The sequence below is a fragment of the Danio rerio genome, chromosome 17 (assembly GCF_049306965.1).
Source record: "Danio rerio strain Tuebingen ecotype United States chromosome 17, GRCz12tu, whole genome shotgun sequence".
Taxonomy (NCBI): domain Eukaryota; kingdom Metazoa; phylum Chordata; class Actinopteri; order Cypriniformes; family Danionidae; genus Danio; species Danio rerio.
In genome coordinates, this window is record NC_133192.1 from 30,299,398 (window position 1) to 30,321,962 (window position 22,565).

General features: G+C 35.0%; 1 protein-coding gene across 5 annotated transcripts; it reads right to left on the bottom strand.

Moving 5' to 3' along the window:
- Positions 1-603: 603 nt before the first annotated feature.
- g2e3 (G2/M-phase specific E3 ubiquitin protein ligase) lies at positions 604-13,265 on the bottom strand. 5 transcript variants are annotated; one of them, XM_021467121.3, is made up of 15 exons: positions 13,087-13,265; positions 12,918-12,965; positions 12,700-12,797; positions 11,313-11,414; positions 11,105-11,229; positions 9,391-9,553; positions 9,205-9,311; positions 8,941-9,057; positions 8,367-8,491; positions 8,127-8,235; positions 5,465-5,769; positions 5,208-5,389; positions 4,956-5,128; positions 1,793-2,004; positions 604-1,710 (listed from the first exon to the last, which is right to left on the bottom strand). In XM_021467121.3, exons 4-15 carry the CDS (start codon positions 11,409-11,411, stop codon positions 1,463-1,465), a joined length of 1,965 nt encoding a protein of 654 aa, XP_021322796.1. In that variant the 5' UTR covers positions 11,412-11,414; positions 12,700-12,797; positions 12,918-12,965; positions 13,087-13,265; the 3' UTR covers positions 604-1,462.
- Positions 13,266-22,565: the final 9,300 nt, after the last annotated feature.

A 22,565-nucleotide genomic window follows, 5' to 3' on the forward strand; every position in this document is an offset into this window, starting at 1 on the left:
GTCTATCTATCATCTTACATCTAAGAAAAAGTACAAATGATTAAAAAATATGAAAAAAATGATATAGCTAATTTGGACCAAAGCAAAATGAGGTTATTAATAGTATAAAAGTTAAAAAGATTATTTTTTTAGACAATTCTAGAAAAATCACAAAAAATCTGTCAGTTTGCCCATCTGACAATATACAGTAGTCAACATTTTAAGTGGACCAAAACCTCTAATCAAAGTTCTCCTTAAGCTAGTGAACAACTTAATCACTTAAAACAATTCTAACAAACCTTCCTCCACTTCAAATGTTGACTACACTGTATTCATCAGTCTGTCTATCCAGTTATCTATCCCTTTATCTGTCTTACATTGATCAATGCATCTATTTGTTTGTCTTTGGCTAGAGTCTGTTTATATTGTCCAGTCCTTAATCCATAAAGTCATTTATGGATGAATGGCAATCTAGACAGACTTCAGTCAAACAGATGGATGCATAGATAGTCTATCTAATTGCTCTGACTAAAAATGTATATCAGTGTTTTGTTGATGTGATGGACGTGTGCATATTATTTGATAGGTGATTTTAAGACTGATTGAAAAAAACCTTCAGGTAAGTACATTATAAATCCATTCATTATTTAATAAAAGTAAACACAGTAAAAGAAAGTTAAAACAAATAAGTTATAGCAGTTATCGAGTTGTCAAGATATCAAACAAAGACATCAGGAGAAATAAAACTGTACAAGAACAAAGACATACCTGCTTAAATGTGATTCTAATGGAAATGACAAGCAAAGCAGACCAATTCATTCAGTAACTACTTCATTTGTAGTGACGGCATTTTGCCATTAGCAGTGTGGCAAAAATCTTGCAATTGCTCCATCTTGTGGCTACCAGAAAATTATAAGCGCGTCAATTTAAGCTTTGCAGTTTTTTTTTTTATAAGAAAAATCAAGAACATAAGAACATAACAACTCATTACTACTCAACTACTTTGAGCTTTGGTTTAAAAACCTCTGCACTTCTAAGCTAATAAAATCAACATCTAAGCCATTCAAAGCAACATTTACATTAAGCTATTTACATTTACATGCTCATGACCAGCTTTCCCAATCTCTTCAAGTCTAAATTGATAAGAAAAGCACACATATAATCTTTTTTTAAAAACAAATTTTCCATGAGTCTAAGCTTCTGTAGAAAATATTACCTCAGAGTTTTTCCTCAATAGTTGAGTGGCTCAAATTGTTTTGAGAATTAAATTGGATCAATAACTGAGACCATTTAAACAACACAGAGTTCATCAAGTTCTAAAACCTGCGTTTAACTACTGATAAATAGAGTGAATCATTTACATTAATGCGATTTAAGACTGTTGATATAATACTCGCTAACTGCAAACAAAAAGACTTTTAGCACCATTGTAAATCATTATGTGAATCTACACCATGACTCTACTGAAACATCCAGCTCGGCTTTAAATGTCCTGCATAACTGAGAACTGACACACTGTGTAATCCAAATGTTTCTTGAAGAGCTGGTAAGAGGGTAGAGTAGGCAGAATGAGATGATTGGCATCACAGTTGCTCTGAGGAAAAGCACACAAGTTGTCTGGTGAGCTGAGGAATGAGATGGACGGAGTGGGCTTGAATCCGATGGCTGGAACTAAATCTGTACCAGTGGCAAATGTTAGGAGGTCCTCCAGCGATGCTGCACATTGACCCTCTGAAACACAAGAGAAGGGTTAAAATTATTCAAAATGCATTGATTATTCTCTTCATATTCATCCAAAATGTAACACACAGACCTTCACATTCATGCAGATACTGTTTCCAAAAGCTTATCGTGGTCTTTTCTAGAACTTGTTTTTCTTTTTCTTCTGATAACCGGGTTGTGAAGAGCTCCATGACAGATTCAGCCGTCAGCCTTTCCACAGGTCCACAGAAGACTGGAAAGAACGTCTCTGAGCACATCTGGACCTGCTCGAACATTCCTAGTGTCCTCAAACCTTCACGGAATCTGAGGAAAGAAATATGAGCTTGAATGAACATTTGCTCACAATGAAGAGAAATGAAGGTGCTTTAAAACATTATGTGGATACACTAGAATTAAACAGATTGGGGTAGGTAAAATTAAAGAGCTAATAATTTTATAATAACTAATAATACAAGTTCATGAATACATTTTATTTGAAATAAATGCAACAATTCAAAATAACCGTGTTCTATTTGAAGTTATTTCACATTTTTGTATGATTCTAATGCAAACTTTCTAGCAGTTATTGCTCCACTTAACTGTTCCACTGCCTGCTCTACTTATAGATGATCATATTTTGTCTGTTTTAAATAAAACAGTCCTTTAAAAAGTGACTGTTTTAAATAATAGTTTACACAAACAGCATCGTTGGTTTACCAAAAAAAAAAAACTAGAACAAAAAAAAACAAACAAACAAACAAACATTATTATGTTGCACTACTACACTTGATTTTGGTTTTATTGTAAAAAACAGAAACAAACAGAAAACAAGTTAAACGAGAATCGGCAATATTTTATGGCACACTAAAAAATAAAGTTGATTTAGTATTCAAAAATGTTTTATTATTATTATTTTTTATAAATTGAAATTACACTTCATATTTTTCAGATTTTCATAGCATATGCATCATTTCTACCTCTACCAAATGGTTGATATTTTATAAATTATGGGATGTGCTGAAAAAACAAATGCTTTGAGTGTTAACTACCGCCATTAGGAATTAAGAAATGCAATCCACATTGTTTTTGGTGGGGCAGTTAATGTGATCACAGTTTAGAAATTACTATCGAATTTTTAAACATTTTACTTTGGTTTACCACAATACAAAAATGTTAAGATTCTATACTAATCCAGGTTTCTAATATCTGACAGTATAATGCAAATGCTATTGGTTCTGTGACAAATTACATATTCTAAATGCAAAAACGTAAATGACTTATTAACATTCTATGATGGATGGAAAAAAAACTGTAATCATTTCAATTTTAATTTAAATAAAACATTCTTCATTTTTGTCATTCATATTTAAAGTCACTTTTGATAAGCTTAATGGAAACGTACTAAATAAAATAATGGATTTCTCACTAAATAATAAAAGAGAGATCGTACCAACCAAATTGTTGAACAGTAAAATATGTTCAATTAATGTTATAATTACGGGTCTTAAAGATGTAAAAATGAAATGCGAAAAATTACATATAATAATAAAAAATAAATAAAAAAATAAAAATTCTACAGACACAGACAGACAGACAGACAGACGCACGCACGCACGCACACACACACCTTACAGAAGACAAACAACAAATTATCAATGCAACAATGTTATAAACACAAAATTTTAGTTCATGAATATTTCGAATAAGTGTTGCTTGATAAAATATATTAAACTTTATTTAAAAAGGCACCAATTTTACCCCTTTTACAAAATGTAATATACGCCTTTGGTGTCTTCAGAATGTGTCTGTAAAGTTTCAGTTCAAAATACTCATCAGATAATTTATCATATCGTCCAGAATCTGCCGATTTTGCTGTCTGAGGTTAGTGTAGCTATTTATGTAGCCTGTGGCTTTAAATCCAAATAAGCTGCTTCTCCCCGCCCACTATTTTTATTACCTTTATTACAAACGGGCTCTGCTTTAAAAACATTTTAAACTTATAAAATTAATTGATGTGCAGCTGATCACAGAGAGTTGTAACATGTATCTTTGCAAAAAATGTTCTGTGGACATGTGTATACAAGTTTTTATGGAGACAAGGCACCTGTCTCCATAAACCGCACTCCTACATCTCCTTGCTGTGGGCCTCAAAATTACTGGGATTTGGGTTGATGGACTCGAATTTCTGCCTTTCAATCCATCCCAGCATGGATCAACATTTATCCTTTTTCTCATAACTTTATTAACATGATTATTTAATTCAGTATTTAATCACTAAATGATTTAGACTAATAAATAAAGTTAACACATTGCTTAATATAATATAAGAATGTTCAGTGTATTTGCCTGTCTTTTTGTCTTTCTATTTTAACTCTACTTTCAGGAGCCACCAAACTAGATCAGAGGTCAAGGAAACCTCAAGTGGAACTGAAGGGCTTGATGATTAAAAACAACTGTTTTCCTATTTGGATTGCTATGTGTTACTGTCTAAAGTGAATTTGATATTATTGTTATGTGTATATTCATTTTAAAGTGATTTTTATAGACTTTGTGTTGTAAAAATATAGCAGTCTGAATGCTGTTTATACCAGTTTTGAACTAGTTCGATAAGACAGCTGAGAGTATGAAGAAACAACCTTGGGTTTTTATAACAGATTGTCACTTGCGTGTATATATTCATCCGATGGGTCAGTTCTGCAGTTCTAAGACCAGTTCATAATTGTCTACAGGCGGCTGACCTGACCCAAACCTCCTGTTGCCATCTGTACATAATATTTTAACTGTCTATCTTTGTTTTAACCAATCGGAACCTGTTACCTGAATCACACTCTTTCTGGTCTTGTGTAGAGAGTATAATTGATGTTGATTTATGATTGTAAGCAGAGCGGCCAAGGAACTTATTGCGAGTGTTGAAGCTGGCTTCTGTTGATGAAACTGCAAACTATCTTCAGTAAAACTTCTGACTCCGGCTCTACTTCATCTGACAGACTGGTCATTCTTTGAGTTAAAACTGTAAATAATCCCTACAGGGTCCTATTTTAACATAAGGAAATTTAAAAAAAGAGACTTGTTGGGTTCTGTCCAAACAGTCTACAAAAACTGAACTGTAACATAGGTGCCCTTTAAGGATCACAGTGCAGCCCCAAAATCCTAACTAATCTTAATAATTTCATACTGTCTTTATTATAAATCAATCACTAGATTTGACACATTTGACCCTATAATTATGCTTTTTACATGCTAAGATATACGTCTTAACAGTTTAGATTACAAACCTTTGCAGAGGAAGCTGCAGTCTGATGATCAGGTAGAAATTCAGTACATCCTCCACCAACATGTCTTTCTCAGAGAGTTTGCTGATCTTCCGCCAACAGCCTGCAGCTTCCAAATATTGTGATGCTGACTTCATCGCATGTCTCAGCTCCTTCATTGACTTTGCTTCTGCGATCTAAAAACACAGAGACACTATAGTTTAACATGTGTACAACAACCATTAGGTTCTTAATAAGTTACACAAATAAACTCACTTGTCTGATTTTGTGCCCAAAAGCAGTGTCTCCGAGGTCTTCTAAAGTAGGCCTGTAGTTTTTGGGATAGTTGAACAGACTATGATACAGTGCAGGAGAGAAGAAGCCCAGAGGAGGACCTCCGTGAACCAAAGAGAGGGCCAATAGACTGCCGACATCAAAGTAGAGATCGTCCCTCAGAGCTGTTGCACACACAACAGTTGTTAGCTTTGTTAGTGAAGGTCATTTCTAATTTTAAAAAATGGGTTTGAATGTACCTTTTGAGTTCAGAGCCAGGTTTTTAGCTCCATCGGATCCCTCAAAAATGTCTGAGACCTGCAGTTTTGAAACGAGACGCCTGAGAAAGCGACGCTGGTTTCTAATGTTGTTGTTCAGTTTGTCCTTGGAGAATTTGACAGAAAGTGTGCAGCAGGGATTAAAGTCACTTTGGCGCAGCACCTGCAGAGCTGCTTCCATCACGCCACCATCATCATCTCCCACCAGCACCTCTGTGAACTGCTGCTGTGAGATCTGACAGGCCAGATCCATTAAGACCTCCGGAGAAGTGGCTGGCACACACTGCCTACAAAACAATGACAAAGCTGTTACTACTTTGCCTCATAATAGTTCATATGTGCACTTAGTGATCAAAACACAGCCAAAATCATCTAATAAATGATCTTAATTGTGCATTTAATTAGATAATGCTTTATTAAGGTTTGGGGTCAAAATGAGTTTTAAATGTTTTAAAATCAACTTCTTTTGCTCACCAAGGCTGCATTTATTTCATCAAGAATACAGAACAAAATGTAAAATGATGAAATGTTATCGCACTTTAAAATAACTGTTCAAAAGCAGTTTATCATTTAATTTAATCATTTATTCCAGTGATTTTAAAGATGAATTTTCAGCTTCATTACACCAGTTTTTTTAGAGTCACGTGATCTTTTGGAAATCACTCTAATATTAATTATCATGATTGTTATTAATGGTAATAGTAATAAAAGCATAATTACTTGAGCAATAATTTTATTTTAAACTGTATACAATAATCAGAACTGTGCCCAAGCGCGTTTCCTGGTTCGTTTGAGAAGTGGGAGTGCTCTGAATCGGGCTCATGCGCAGTTCAGTTGGCCGGCCCTGGCCCAGTTGAAAGAGGTGTGCCATAGCGCAGTTCAGTTGGGCTTTGCCGCGGTACGCTTGTAGTGTGAGTGCAAAGTGTGCCTAAAGCAGGTCGCACACCAGAAGCGTCGCTCGGCGCCGCAACACGGCACGCACATGACAGTTTAAAGTATCACACACCAGACGCGCACATTCGAATGATATTTAACATGAAACTAATCAGATGGCGCTCTGTGGCGCGGCTGAAAAATGAACTGCGTCCAGAGCCGTGGCCGGGCGCTGCCGACTTGCGGCGCCGGTGTGTGTATCCTGATAGAAACCTATGTTTAGAATTCTAAAATGCATGGCGTGCCGCCGAGCGGCGCTTCTGGTTTGCGACCTGCTTAAGGCTAAAACTGAAGACGAGACATGCCTTTTAAAGGACTGTTTAAAGGACTTGTTTATTAAAGACGCAAATCCCTTACTGCGCTTCAGCTGCACCTTCAGCAAACCTTTTAATGCCTGCAGCACGAGGACTTTATGATTTTATATGAGCTTCAAAAGCGACTGATCTCGTCTGTGAAATATTTGATTGTCTCTGCATATCAAACTAATACGATAAAACTAAAGAAAACTCCACGGTTCTGAAAAAGAGAACTTCTCTTCTGTTAAACTGACCAGTGCATCATCGATGATGTGAGCATGCTTCGGCTTGGATGCAATGTGAGTGCAGGCTGTTGGGGGAGAGGGGAAAAGCGTGCTTCGGCATGGTTCAAAACAACTGTACATAGTGTGAAAACACCCTTACTATGCATGAACATTTACTACTTTATTGTACACATGCATGGATTCACAGCTTCTCTAGCTATTATGTTTATAAATGTATACATTTTATACCTATAGATTTATCTTCCCCTGACCCACTCCCAAGCCTAACTAGAACCCCAAAACAACGATTTGCCAAATACAGGGTTTTCACACTTTCATGGACATCAGATTTAAAAACTTTTTAAAGCAGCATTCATTTTAAATGAAGCACCTCTGTACCATGAATGTCCTTACTCTACTTTGTTTTTCACTCACATTTTAACTTTAACATTTTACTTACACTTAATATTTACATTAAAATGTCTAAAATTGACCGTTTTTAAATAGTCATGTTTAAATAACTTTAGTAAAATTTGTTAAAATGTGCATTATTTGTCAGTGTTGTTGTACAAGATGTAAAGGCTTTGGTAAAGATTTGGTAAAGATTTTTTTTATTTAAGACTTTTTCAGTTTTTCCATTCTGTTTTTGACAGCAGCACAGTATAATTGTTGAAATAACACTGTAAACAAGTTTTATTGCAAATTTAATTCAAGCACTTTCAAGTACCTATGTTTGATTTTAAGTACTTCATGGACCTTGAATTTATATGTCTGAAATGTAAGTACTTCCAAAAAGCTTGGGAACCCAGCAAGTAATTAAAGTATTTACTCACTTACTCACTATCCTTCGGCTTATTCCCTGATTTATCAGGGGATCGTCACAGCAGAATGAACCGTTAATTATGACTCTGGCATATGTTTTGTGCAGCAAATACTCTCCCAGTGCATTTATTTTCATGGAATTTATTTATAAATGTTAATTTTGTTGTTAATAAGAATAACCTTTTTATAGTAATATTTAAACAGTAGTTTTATTTGCACAGTATGCGCTTTACACAATTACTATGTAATAAGAACAACAAACTTAGTGACAGTTAAACTTATCATACAGCAAAATGGTAAATAAAAAAAGGGTTGTAAAAGATCAAGAATATTTTGGACTTAGAACAGATCCTATCAATTTAAAAATACCTTTTAGCGACGATTGAAGAGTGAATGTCAGAGATCGATTTAAACAGCCTCTTCCTCTCTTGTCTTATAGCCAGTGGCGATTCAACATGATTTGGCAATGGCAATGATGCTGTAAAAATAATGAAAAAAAAAAAAAAAAAAAAACTGAGGTAAATTTAAAACCTAGAGTGAGAGACACATCCAAGCACATGAGGCTGTTCTATTATTCACCACAAAAATACAACAGTTTAGAGAACTCACTTTTGCCCTCAGCTGCAGTTTTACAGTCAGCACACATCCAGTCAGCTTCATAAACTCGAATATTAGAGCACTTTCGATGAGTTCCCCTGGATCCACACAACTTGCAGAGAACTATTTCAAAATACCTGTTAAGAAAAGCCGTTTCTTAATTGATTGATAGTTACAATGTTTTTCAACCAAGGTCAGTGTACATTAATCAACATTCCACAAAAACGAGACCTAAATGAGCCCAAAGTCAAGTTTCGAAACAGATCAAGTTTACTATATTTTTTAAATATCACTTTTCTATCATTTTTAAATATTTAACAATAAAAAGTCATCAACAGCAATTAATAATGCATAAATAATAAATACTTCATATGATAAAATACACAACTAATAATTATACTAATAATAACATACAAGATAAAAATCTAAAACGGTTTAAATTTTTATTTCTGATCAAATTTCCTATCTAAATAAATAAATATTTCATTTAAAGTCTCTCCAACATAAAAAATGGAGCATTCCACAAGTATATGTTTCTGATTTCATTTGATTAATTTGGGATGACTGAATGAAAAGCACTGATTACCCTGACTGTGAGCTGTGTTCACGACCTTTGTGACACAGACACTTCACTGCATCACAGCGGTGGTAGACCTGCAATAACTCAACAAATGCATTCTCCTCCAGTTCCCAAGATGCATCACTGGAAAATAGAAAACAATGTAACTAAAAACATTATTTGAACATTACTCCAGCAAGCAGTGAATAACAGTGTTACAAATAAAACATTAGGATAAACAAGGTAATAGAAATTCGAATGACTAGAATCAATAGCAGAAGGATTATTTACCGCTCTGGTATATATATTCCCATTCGGAGCATTTCCTGCTGAAACTGCTCCTTGTTATTGCAGAGTGTGCATTTAAAGAAAAACATTGCGGCGCTGTGTGCATAATTCTGAAACACAAGAGAGGAGGATCTGGCTCAAAGTTCTAACTTAGATTAACATGTTTAAAATAGGGGTTAAAAAGATTACCTGTACACATTTCCTGTGAAACCAGCTTCCATGACATGCAGGGCATTTGAGGACATGATAGGAGAGGATGGGTTCAATGGGATCTAGACAGATGGAGCAGGAGTGGGGCAGACTGTGGCTGGAGTCACAGGACTGAGTAGGCGCATGCTTTTTACAGAAAGACCTGCAAAAGATTGCCATGATCAGTACCAAGAGGAGCATTTGTAAAATTGACAACAATGATGCTGCTTTTAAATAGGTTGGGGTCACTTGTTTTTTTGTTATTCAACAAGAAATGTTATTCGACAAGACAGTTTTTGACAGCTGTCGCATGATCCAAGATTTGGACACCCCTGATCTGAAGGATACTGAAGACTGGAGTAATGGGTGCTGCTAAACCTAAGATACTTATTTTAAAGGCCAATTAATAGCACTGACAGATGCAGGCAAACATACACTACCTGACAAGACAAAATCTTGCTGCCTATCCAAGTTTTAGGAACAGTAAATAATAACTTGACTTTTAGTTGATCATTTAGAGTCAGAAGTAGCTTATATGAAAGGCAAAGGCCTCTAGATTTTGCTCTTTTTTTTTTTATTTTTTTTTAACCAAAATCAAATATAATCATGCCTTGATTTTTAATTATTTCATTAGGACAGTAAGGTCTGACTTTCTTAGACAAAAGTCTCGTCTTTTAACAGAAATCATGTACAGTATAGAAAATAAAGTTCTATACTGTACATGAGTTCAGTGGAAAAACAATGAGTATTGTGTATGAGCGCTATCCTGCTGAAGATTTGCCCTTTCCTGTGGTTTGTAATGTAATGGGCAGCACAAATGTCTTGATACCTCAGGCAGTTGATGTTGCCATCCACTCAACCGATCTTTCTCATGGCCCATATTGAATGTAAACCCAAACCATGATTTTTTTTCATTAAACTTGACTGATGTCGGGTTCCAATATATCTACTCTGCAGTATCTGTAATGATTAGGATGCAGTTCAACAGATTTACCTTCTGCCACATTTACAAATGATCAACTAAAAGTCAAGTTATTGTTTGTTGCTCTTACAACTGGGATCGACAACAAGACTTTTGTCAGGTAGTGTATACAATCATTAGATTATAGCATGCTACTTCACAGACATTATATGACACAAGTGACTCCACACACACTGATAAGGGTAACAGACTGATCCAACAAAGTGTAATTTGCCTCGGTCTGTGTGGTGTAAACTGGCCTTACAAACATGTACTGGGTTAATGCATTAGATTCTGTTATTATTGTTAGGATCCTCATTTGTTCAGTCATGAACAGATGTAAAAATAAATCCAGAAGCAGCTTAATTCAAGCCTGTAAATGAAAGCCAAAATTAAATTTGCTGCTTATTTAAAGCAGGGGTCACCAATCTCGGTCCTGGAGGGCCGGTGTCCATGCAGGGTTTAGCTCCAATTTGCCTCAACACACCTGCCTGAATGTTTCAAGTTTACCTAGTGAGACCTTGATTAGCTTGTTCAGGTGTGTTTGATTAGGGTTGGAGCTAAAATCTGCAGGACACAGGACCTTCAGAAACAAGTTTGTTGACCCCTGATATAAAGCAACAATGGAGAATTTTCATCTTGTAGTCTGAACTTTCCTTTTAAATATACACATTTTAAATAATATTTTAAAAGGCTTCACATCAATACTTTCTACACCATCATCTTGCTATTCACAAGGAACAACGCACTTACGGAAACAAGCCTGTGAACTGGAAAACAAACTCCTGCTCTAATCCACAGGGCATGTGGACCATTTGCCGACAGCTTTTGATGGAGCAGCCCACTGAAGCACCAGCCTTTTTGCAATGAAAGCATCTCTGCAAGTAATAAAGTGACACAAGTTTCAAAAATGTTTCTGAGGTGTTAAACAGAACATGGCAAGGGTAAAATATTTACTTACCAGCCTCGATGATCTGCGGATCTCCTTTTTAATGTCACCCACAAGAAAACCATACACGTCTTCATCTTCCTCTCCTCTCTGGCATATTCCACTAGACATTAGCTGTAACATTAGATTAAAAACTTATCCTTTAGAAACTTTAGGGATGAATGCGTATAGGTTTTGGTGATGGGCTTCAACATGTACGTAACAGTCCAAGATTTCTTGATTGAAAACAATACATTAGACACATTCTAATATATGGTTAAAAATTACATTAATCTAATATAAAAATTAAAGCCAGAATGCAGTTAAACACATTTTTTTTATGTCTTTGACCCATATGTAGTATTAGCCAACTATATCTGTGTAGGGGTAGATGAAGGGGAAAACGCTCTTTTTCCTCGAAGACAACAAGAAATAAAGACTTGGCAGTTACAACTATGAATATTATTATTTTTTTTATAAATTAGTATATTGGAATTATTTCTGAAACATCAGGTGACACTGAAGCCAATTCAACCGTGCTTTCACAGGTATAAATTACATTTTAACATAGCAAAAGTCTGCTCAAGGCATTCGAAAAATGTGGAAAAAATATTAAGAAGTCTTTATTGACATGACTATTTCTTAAAACTGCCATGTTAGTAAAGGCTTTTTAATTTATTATTTTTTTTTTACATTTTTTGAGAGCCTTGGACTTACTTTTGTTGTTTATTCTGATGAATCTCTAACATAAAGAGCACTGACACATTATTTAAGCTACCCCTGAACACTTTTTGTTTGATTTTACATTTTAACATTGTTCACCCAAAAACTCCAATTTACAAGTGGTTCCAAATCTTTATGAGTATTTTCTTTGGTTCTGTTGCACAAAAGAATACATTTTAAAAAGAATGTTAGAAACCTGTAACCATTGGCTTCCACAGTAGCAAAAACACTACAGACACTATGGAAGTCAATGGATACAGATTTCCAACATTTTTCCAAATAATTCCTTTGTGTTCAACAGGGGGAAAAATCAAACAGGTTTGTAACAAGTCAAGGGTGAAAAAACTGATGACAGAATTTTCAGCTTTGCCTAAACCATCCCTTTAAAAGAGAAAATAGATCTTTTATTGTGTAATATTTCATAATATCACAATTTTACTATACATTTGAATTGTACATGACTTGTCTCAAAAAAGACTCTTCCAAACTTTTGACCACCAATGCATAGTTTTGTTATATATATATAATTTACATATAAATGGTCCATGTCTTGTGTACTCAATTTATTCAGGACACATAATTCAGGATAACGTTACATTAAGGTAACAGATCGGTAACAGATAAAAGACAACAGGAAATGCTTCACTCAACATAAACATTAAAAAGCAAGACTAAACCAAAGTTGTTAATTTCTCACCAGACAAAAAAAGTGGACAGCCAGGTTGTGCTGCTCAAGGTGAACCTTCTCTCCATACTTCTCTTTATTATTCTCAGATCTCTTACATAGACAGCAAACTGCAGAACAAACGCAAAATATTAAAATCAGTCAACGTCAACGAGAATATACCTTAGCACATTCTGTTATCGTGAGGATTAATTCTGATGCCACGTAAAAATGCACAAAAACAAACTTACTGAGATCTCTGTCCTGCAGCTTTATTTCAGCGGACTTTTCATTTAACGCTTTCATTTTTAGGTGGGGAAGTCAAATGTAAAGTTAAATTTTAAAATGGCGATTTAAAGAGCCCCAAGTTAAAGGCTAGCAGTACATGGCTAACGTTAACCTACACGGCTTCAGACTCACTTTTTCGCGAGCTTTATCTTAAAGTCAGTCTTCTTCTTCCATCAGATAGAAATATACATATTCTCCAGGAAAAGTCGAGTTTTTAATATTACTTTAGAGACATTCGTGCGCGTAAAAGTGTAAATCGCAATACACAAATTCAAACTTCGCTCTGCTCGTGAAAATCCTCCTCCGCGCGCATTTGATTGGTTCAATTCAAACCCAAACACAGATTTTCCGGAGGGAGGAGCTCTGGCCAAAACATTTGAGCTGCGGAAACGTTGCAAATTTCATGCGCTACGTGACTTCCGTTTATTTTACAAAATAAAGGTGAGAGGGCGTGCCAACAAAAGCAGTCCTTTACTTAATTATACAGTATCATGTGTGGTTTGATCCAGTCCATTTTTTTATGTATATGAAATTTCCCAAAATAATAAAAAGTTGTACTAGAAAGGTATTTTTTTTACATGGATTAACATAATAAATGCAAATATCTTTTTTTTTACTTGAAGACAATATTTGTTTTCCTTCTTAGAAAATGTTCCACATCCACCCAGAAAATCCTTGTGTATATACAATCACAAAACATCCAAATTAAATCTCTCTAAAACCTTTTTAGCTAGATATGTTATTTGTAAAATTTTAATTGTAACTTCTTTTACTTTGTTATTTATACAGTATATTTCATAAGATTGCCAAGCTTTTTCCAATTTATATTTTTGAATACATTGGTCCATTTTAATTTTATTTATAACTGTATCCCCTGTTATAATATTTCTAATATATTTATTAGTATAACTTTGTTTAACAAAAGCAGCCCTGCATTGATAGTAAGTGATAGTTTTGTTGTTATGCTTTGTACGTTTTATTTATTTAATATACATTTTAAAAAAGCTTATTTCACACACAGTCTGCACCTTTGTTTTTAATATTTAAAAGTTTGGGGTCAGTAGGATTTTTTATGTTTTAAAATCATATTCCCCTGCTCACCACGGCTACATTTATTTAATCAAAAATACAGTACAAAATGTAAAATTGTGAAATGTTATTTTACTATAAAATAACTGTTCAACAGTAGTTTGTCATTTTATAATTTATTCCAGCAATTTTAAAAATGAATTTTCAGCTTCATTACTCAAGTCTTCAGTCTCATAGTCCTTCAGAAATTACTTTAATATTATTTATTTTTATTATTAATATGATTTTTATTATTGTAATAGTAATAAAAGCAATAACTGGAGAAATAATTTAATTTGAAACTACATACAATTGTTATAAATATTTGACAATTACATTTTTTTTACATTTAAAAAATGCCACCAGAATAATTTTCTTTAAAAAAAAAAACATGAAAAAACTGAACCCAAACTTTTGACTGGTAGTGTGTATATATATATATATATATATATATATATATATATATATATATATATATATATATATATATATATATATATATATATATATATATATATATATATATATATATATATATATATATATAAAATATTTAGGAAAAACTATTTCTTTTATTATTTATTTAATACTTGTTATTATTTTGTATATTTTTTATCATAATTATATTATAATAATTATTGTATACATATTTTTATTATACTAATTATTAAATAGTCATTAATTATCTTTAATAATCATATAATCATTAATTAATAATCTCAATATCTTATTTTCAAAACTAATAAAAAATAATTGTGAAATGTATGATGTTACTGATAAATAATTTGATTAATTCTGTAATAATTGTCATTCTGTAATTTTCTAAAATATCTTTTTATTTTATCTTGTAATAATTTATTTTTGGCCTAATTTCACCAAATAAAGTTTCATTTATTTATAAATTTATATTTTCATGAACTGTATTTCTATATGTTTTAATCTTTATCCAGCAGTGCACTGTAAATGTAGTTATTAAACATTGGTGACTTGGCCAGTTCACCATTTTTGTTCAGGTGGTTCATTTTAGTTTTTGGGGGGACTAAGATTGCCATATTACGCACATTAAGGGACAAAAATGGTTTGAAAAATCATAAGCTTAATTAAATCAACATGAATCCATTAGAACGTTTATCAGGCTTATCATTCATTTATTTTCTTTTTGGTTTATTCCCTGCTTTATTAACCTAGGGTCGCCACAGTGGAATAAACCGCCAACTTATCGCGCATTACAATTTAGCTTACCCAATTCACCTGTCCCACATGTCTTTGGACTTGCACCCAGAGGAAACCCACGCGAACAGGGAGAACATGCATACTCCTCACAGAAATATTAACTGACCCAGCTCGAACCAGTGACTTTTTTGCTGTGAGGCAAGAGTGCTACCCACTGCGCCACCATGCTGCATATCAGGCTTATCAGTATTGGTATTTCTTCCAACTTCAGGTGTGGAAGCCTTATGACTTTTTTGTCATGTGGCGTGATGTTATTAAGTAACCACTGGGTTTGACCAACAATTAATGCAGTGCTTCCTATGGTGTGTGGAAAAAATCAGCTAATTTGTCTGCATTCGATTTTAACTTTCTTCCTCCTTCTGCTTCCTAACAACTTCTGAAGAGAAACTAACAGTTACAATATCACCTCCTCTGCGCTTGCTTCCCCTGCAGCACTAAACAACAATCTAGCCTTCACAAGATGGAGAAATCCTTACTACAAACCCTAATGTCACTGAGAGGTGAGAAAAGAACAGGCGGTTTCACACAGTGCCTGCCTGGTTTTCATTGAGGGGTTAAACCAATGAAGTTGATTGTTCATCAGTATCACTAACCAGTAGGTGGTGGTAGATCAAAACAGTTCAAAGTGCTGTCTACTGGAGAACTGGCTCACTCTGCCACATCTCACATGCTTTTCCAGGAAATCAGCTTATGATTTTTGGCCACTAATTTGATAAATCCACACCAGAACAAAGTGGTAGCAGTGAGCCATAAATGGTGATTAACAATATCTTCTACAGCATATATTTCATTTGACTATTCAGAACTAGTATATAAGTTACACTTCACATTAAGGTTTCATTAGTGAATGTATTTACTAATTGAACAACACATGTACAGCATTAACATTTACCAATGCATTATTAACATTTAAAGTCATGCTTGTTAACATTAGTTAATGCATCGTGAGTAAACATGAACTAACAAAGAACAACTGTATTTTCATTACCTACCATTAACTAACATGAACAAATACTGTAATACACTGTAAATTCATTGTTTGTTAATGTTAGTAAATGCATTAATTATCATTACAACCTCATTGGAAAGTGTTACCAGTATATAAAGTATCGTGAAATATTTTAGATTACTGTATGGGAGAATTTGATTAAATTTGATGTACAATGTTGAGTCTTTTTGAGCATTTTAATTGTAAAACATTAGATTCACATAGCAATGCCATTTTTTTGTATCAATGAGATAATACATTTTTATTAATGCTTTAAACTGGTATTTTAAATACTAATTTTAAAATGTAAAGAACTGTTTGCTTTGTCTTTTTTTGTGAATATAATATATTGCAACATAACAGAGATGCCCAAAGTAGGGCCCGTGGGACAAAGTTGGCCCATAACCTTTGATTTAGCCCACCATGCCATCTGAGAAGAGAGTGAGTATGGAGAGGGTTGGGTCAAATGCCTTTAATAGAGATCATCATTTCTTATTTGGTGTAACTTGTTTGTTTTATTGTTGAGCTACAGAAAAGAAAACAAAAATGAAATGTTTCTATTAAATGTTGTAAATGAATCTGATTTTTAAAAATGTAAATACTGTCACTTGACGAATAGAGGACTATGTATAGTCTAGTGTAACTCTATTCTGTTATAAATTAAATAGTTTTAGTTTTTACTGTATTCTGTATACAAGTTCTTTATAAAATGTAAAAAATAAATGCTGTATTAGTTAATAAAAAGCATAGTTTTTGTCTTTAAAATTACTTGGTTTTTCACCTTTTATTTTGGATAGGATAGTAGAGGTTACAGACAGGAAAGTATTGGGAGCAGAGAGAGAGGAAGGGTCAGCAAAGGACCTCAAGCTGGGAATCGAACTCAGGTCATCATGAGCACCATGGAGTTATATGTTTCTGCAATTCACCATTAGTGCTGACAATAAAAATAATAGTTTTCTTTCTTTTTAAATATTATTAAATAAATCAGGAAATTATCCATGACAACTATATTTAGCTTCGGCACACTAGCCTCAATCAAGTTATCTTTTTGGCCCTTCAGAACAAATTTGGGCACCCCTGCAAAATAATTTCATATATTTGTCTTTAATGCCACATAGCTTTTTTTGTTTGTTTTTTTCTTTTTGTAATGAAAAAAAGCGATTTCTTAAAACAAGTGAGTAAATTCATTGCCTTAAAAGTGGCAAGTTGATTTTAATTTTAAAAATTGAGTAATTCTGGGAACTTGGAATTGTTATATTCACTTCACTTAATTGTTTAGAATAGCGCACAGTTCATTTACTTAATAATGTTAAGGCAATGGGTTTACTCACTTTTTTAAACTAAAGTCAACTAAACACTTTTTACAGTAAGTTTAAGCTAAATGCAAATGAGAAATATTTCATTGGCAACCATTTAAAATAAACTGTGTAAAAATAGGAATAAAATCAATTGTCCTTTATTATGTTTATTTCAAATAACAAACGTATTTTATTTAAATTTTATTATTACTAATCCTGTACAGTAAAGTGTGTAAATGCTCACTTGCAATATTTATTCTTTTAATTGCAATGAACTTCTCTTGGCATTCATCAATTATAATTACATGCTTCTTTTCTTTTATTTACTTTTAATTTCAATAGCTCTCTGCAACTCTCACATGTTCACACACTGAAGCTAAGTGGGCTGCGCCTGGTCAGTACCTGGATGGTAGACCACATGGGAAAGCTAGGTTGCTCCCTGAAGTGGTGATAGTGCGGTCAACAGGGACACTTAACCTGCTGTCTGTGTGGGTCTTAACGCCTCAGTAGTGAAGGGGACTCTATACTGCTCAGTGAGTGCTGTCTTTTGGATGAGATGTTAAGCCGAGATCCTGACTCTCTGTGAGATCCTGTCTCAAAAAATCCCAGGATGTCCTTCGAAAAATAGTCGGGCCTTAACGCCGACTTCCTGGCCAAATTTGCCCACTGGCCTCTGTCCAACATGGCCTCATAACCATGCCCATATCCTAATTGGCTTCATCCCTCTGTCTCCACTCCACCAATCAGCTGGGGTGTGGTGTGCGGTCTGGTGCAATATGGCTGCCGTTGCGTCATCCAGGTGGATGCTGCACACTGGTGGTGTACGAGGAGATTCCCCCCATTGTGTAAAGTGCTTTGAGTGCCCAGAAAAGTGCTATATAAAAGCAAGTTATTATTGTTTACTTATTAGTTCTTGTTTTGCAAAGATACGCTATATGGAAATCTAGTTTGATTAAATGTAACCATTATGTCAGGATGTTGTCTTGTGTATACTGCTGGAAACATTGCATTTGTTCTGTAGAGTGAGTCTGCTATAGCTCACTGGCCTCTGTAATAAGAACTGATTAATACATCTGGTGCCCCCAAGGGAATAGTGTTTTTATGAAATTTGTCCACCACTCCAGTAAGCACAAGTATTTTCTTTTCCATGAAACGGCCATTCACTCACTGGCTGCACCTGTAAACTACCCCCTGTCTGGCAGTCGCAACTTATTCATGGATTCACTGGAGTGGATTAAAACAAATAAGTGCTGGGCTGCACATCCTGAGCATTTCCAGGAGACCCCGACCAAGGTCTTGACTCTTCTATTGTTTGACAACATTTGCGAGGGGGTCCTTGAATGCTCTTTTGACTCGAGATACGAGATTACAGGCCATGGTTTTCCTCCCTTGACTAAATTCCAGAGGGAGTCCAAACAACTCCCTCAATTTTCGAAGCCGCACTTCCTCCCCCAGTGTCCAAAGCTTCTCTGAGTTTGCATTATGCAAGCTAATTTAGCCAATTATGCACAGGTGTGATGCTAATTCTCCTCTCACATACCGAGCTCCCGACAGTAAAAATAGTATAATTATACAGCTGTCCCCGTGTTTTCCTTCCCAGCCACCGCAACAGCCTCTGTCTCACAAAAAACAGCATTTCAGTAAAGGCTATCTTGAAGAATCTGCCACGACTTTCTCTCCTTTCAACTCAGCTGTGCATTGTTGTACTTTGTGAAGCAGGTGTGAGACTATATCTCATTGCCATATGAAATGCAACACTGGATATTGTTGCGCAGACTATCTTGGAGCCTACGTTCAAATCGCTCCACTTGTCAATGAGAAAAGAATGTTTCTTTGCCAATTATCTCTGGAATTCAGCTCAGAATGTGTAAATGGAGCATGGCTTTGTTGTTATGCACACTCTTAGGGTGCGTTTACATGACAACAGTGTTAGAAATGGAAAAGTTTGCATTATTGGAAAGTTTTTTTTGTATAGACAAAAACATTGTCAAAACAATAAACATTTATGGATCAAGAAAACAACTAAAAATGCTGTAATATGCATGCCAGGTCAGTAGTTGGCAAGGTTCCCTTGTAAAGTAACACTTTGTTCCTGCAAACATACGGTTCTGTAGTCTGCCATTGTTGTTTTGGTTGTCAAGTTCTTTAGTCTGCCATAGTTGTTTTGGTTGTCAAGTCCACATGCATGCAACACGGACTCATTCTGAAAACGTAGCCCTATATACATTTCTGAAGATTGCGAAATATGTAGCCAGACATACGCATGGCTGCATTTCATCTTTAAAACGAACAATACAGGGCGGTATGACGCCATTAATTTTCGCGCTTACTAGCTGACCACTTACCTCCATATGGATGGCTTTCCCACTGTTTGTCCGGTAGCTCGCCATGTTCAATTCAATCAATTCAATTCACCTTTATTTGTATAGCACTTTTACAATGTAGCTTGTGTCAAAGCAGCTTCACATAAAAGATTATAGTAAAGTGAAACAGTGTCAGTTCAATTTTCTGAGTTTAAGTTCAGTTCAGGGCGACGCAGTGGTACAGTAGGTAGTGCTGTCGCCTCACAGCAAGAAGGTCACTGGTTCGAGCCTCGGCTGGGTCAGTTGGCGTTTCTGCATGGAGTTTGCATGTTCTCCCTGCGTTTGCGTGGGTTTCCTCCGGGTGCTCTGTTTTCCCCCACAGTCCAAAGACATGCGGTACAGGTGAATTGGGTAGGCTAAATTATCCATAGTGTATGAGTGTGTGTGTGTGAATGAGTGTGTGTGGATGTTTCCCAGAGATGGGCTGTGGCTTGAAGGGCATCCGCTGCGAAAAAACGTGCTTGATAAGTTGGTGGTTCATTACGCTGTGGCGACCCTGGATTAATAAAAAGACTAAGCCGAAAATAAAATAAATGAATGAATAAGTTCAGTTCAGTTCAGTTTTGCTCAGTTCAGTGTGGTTTAATAATCACTACTGAGAGTCCAAACACTGCAAAAACTGCAAATTCATCGATGATCCCGAACCATGCAAGCTAGTGGCGACAGCGGCGAGGAAAAAAATGGCGGACTAGAAGAACGATTCCAGAAAACAAGTAAGACAAAAACAAGTAAATAGCAGGGTGAAAATATTGAAAAATCTGAAAACGTGGTAAAAATCTGGCAAGGACTTTTCTTTTTCTAGATTGCTTTTTTAGAGAAGTGAGTGGGCGGGTTTCTTTAGGAATTTATCTAGCGATACGTTTTCAGAATTAGCCTGGGTTGCATGCATGCCTAGACTCTCTGTCCTGGAGAGTTTAGCTCCAACCTTAATCAAATACGACTGAACCAGCTAATCAAGCTCTTGCTAGATATACTAGAAACTTCCTGGCTGGTGTGTTAAAGCAAGTTGGAGCTAAACTCTGCAGGACACTGGCCCTCGAGGACCAAGTTTGGACACCCCAGATCTAGGGCCCTATCATACACCCGGCGCAGTGTGGCGCAAGATGCGGCGCAATAGTCTTTTGGTAGTTTCAGCTTGGTGCAAGAGTCGTTTTGAGGCGTTGCGCTACTCTGTTTAAATAGCAAATGCATTAGTGCTCATTTGTGCGCCCATAGGCGTTCTGGTCTAAAAAGGAAGGCGTTCTGAGGCGGACCGCTGGCGCGTCGCTATTTTGAGAAACTAAAATAGATTTTTCATTAGACCAAAACAAACCCGGTCTAAACTCCGGCGCAGAGTTGCGGCTCGCTTACGCACTGCTTAATACGCACAAGAGAGCAATAGGCAAATATCTTTACATATGAAAAAATGTAAATATTAAGGATATATATATATAGTATATAATAAGAATAGATATAGAATATAAATATAAAGGATTAAAATAATACAAAACATATTATTTTCTAGCCTACATAAGTATGAAAAATCACTGCTTTTATGTCTTCTTCATCTCGGGAGGCTTTTTCAGCTCATTCATTACAATTTGCTTTTGTATAATGTTATTATTATTAGCAGTATTATTTAATAAATCCATATTTATATATTTTTTTATTAAAAACAAGCTTAGATTTGCCCACCTGTCAGGTTTTAGACCATAAGGGGCATGGCAGGTGTATTTGGAAATAACTCAGTATTTTGACCACACTTGGTCATTATTGTTCATTTATTCGTTTGCTAGAAATTAGAACTGAATTTAGAAATAGTTTTGAAACAAATTTTTGCGCTTAACAAGCGAAATTAATTATTTATAGACTAATTGATGTCTGTGCTTAAAGGTTTCCCTATCCAAGAGCGAAAGTGAAAGTGATCCATTATCTCTCATTCTCACTCAGTAGATGCTCTGTTTAACATTTTCTGTTAAAAAACTGTTAACTGTTAACTGTTTGCTTGTGAAATGCTCATTTTTTCCACTTAGACTTACTTTGCGTCCTGTAAATAGCGAATGCGCTCTTGGCGTGACGCAGCTGGCTCTTAAAGGGAATGGGAGATGAGACTCTAATTGGTTTATTCTCAAAACACACCTATAACTCATTAAGAAAATAAACTCAACCTTTTTAGCCCATGCGCCATGGCGCAAAGCGCATTTTCCCGTCCATAAATTAGAAAAAATGCGTTTTGACACGCCCTGAAAGCGTTTGCGCCCTGCGTTTTGCGCTCTGCGCATGGACCGTCAAAATAGAGCCCATAGACTCTTGAATGTTTATGCAAAAGGATATCATCTTTGTTAGTTTAAACAGAGACAACAATAGTGCAGTTTTCAGAACATGCACTTTGAAACAGCATTTTCAAGCCTCCCAAATGCCATTGTTTTAGAAAATAAATAGCATAAGTCTTCAGTTTTTTAATGTTGTAAATGTATCCTTTATATTATTTACTTACATACGTTTTACTTAGTTTATTCAATGTTTTACCAATCTATAATCAGAATCTTAGCATTTGCTAAGAATAATTACAATAATAATAAAATAAATAAGTCATTTGTTGGCATCTGTTGCATAAAAAACATTTGCTTATACAAGAACTTTGCTGTTGAACAAGATTAAGTATAGTGAAAGAAGAAAAAC

Excerpts from the sequence above, each read along its gene's own strand:
- g2e3 (XM_021467121.3), bottom strand. The coding sequence starts at position 11,411 with ATGTCTAGTGGAATATGCCAGAGAGGAGAGGAAGATGAAGACGTGTAT. Across the intron at positions 9,312-9,390 it reads TTCACAGGAAATGTGTACAG|AATTATGCACACAGCGCCGC; the intron begins GTAATCTTTTTA and ends CTTGTGTTTCAG. Across the intron at positions 2,005-4,955 it reads CTGCAGCTTCCTCTGCAAAG|ATTCCGTGAAGGTTTGAGGA; the intron begins GTTTGTAATCTA and ends TTCTTTCCTCAG.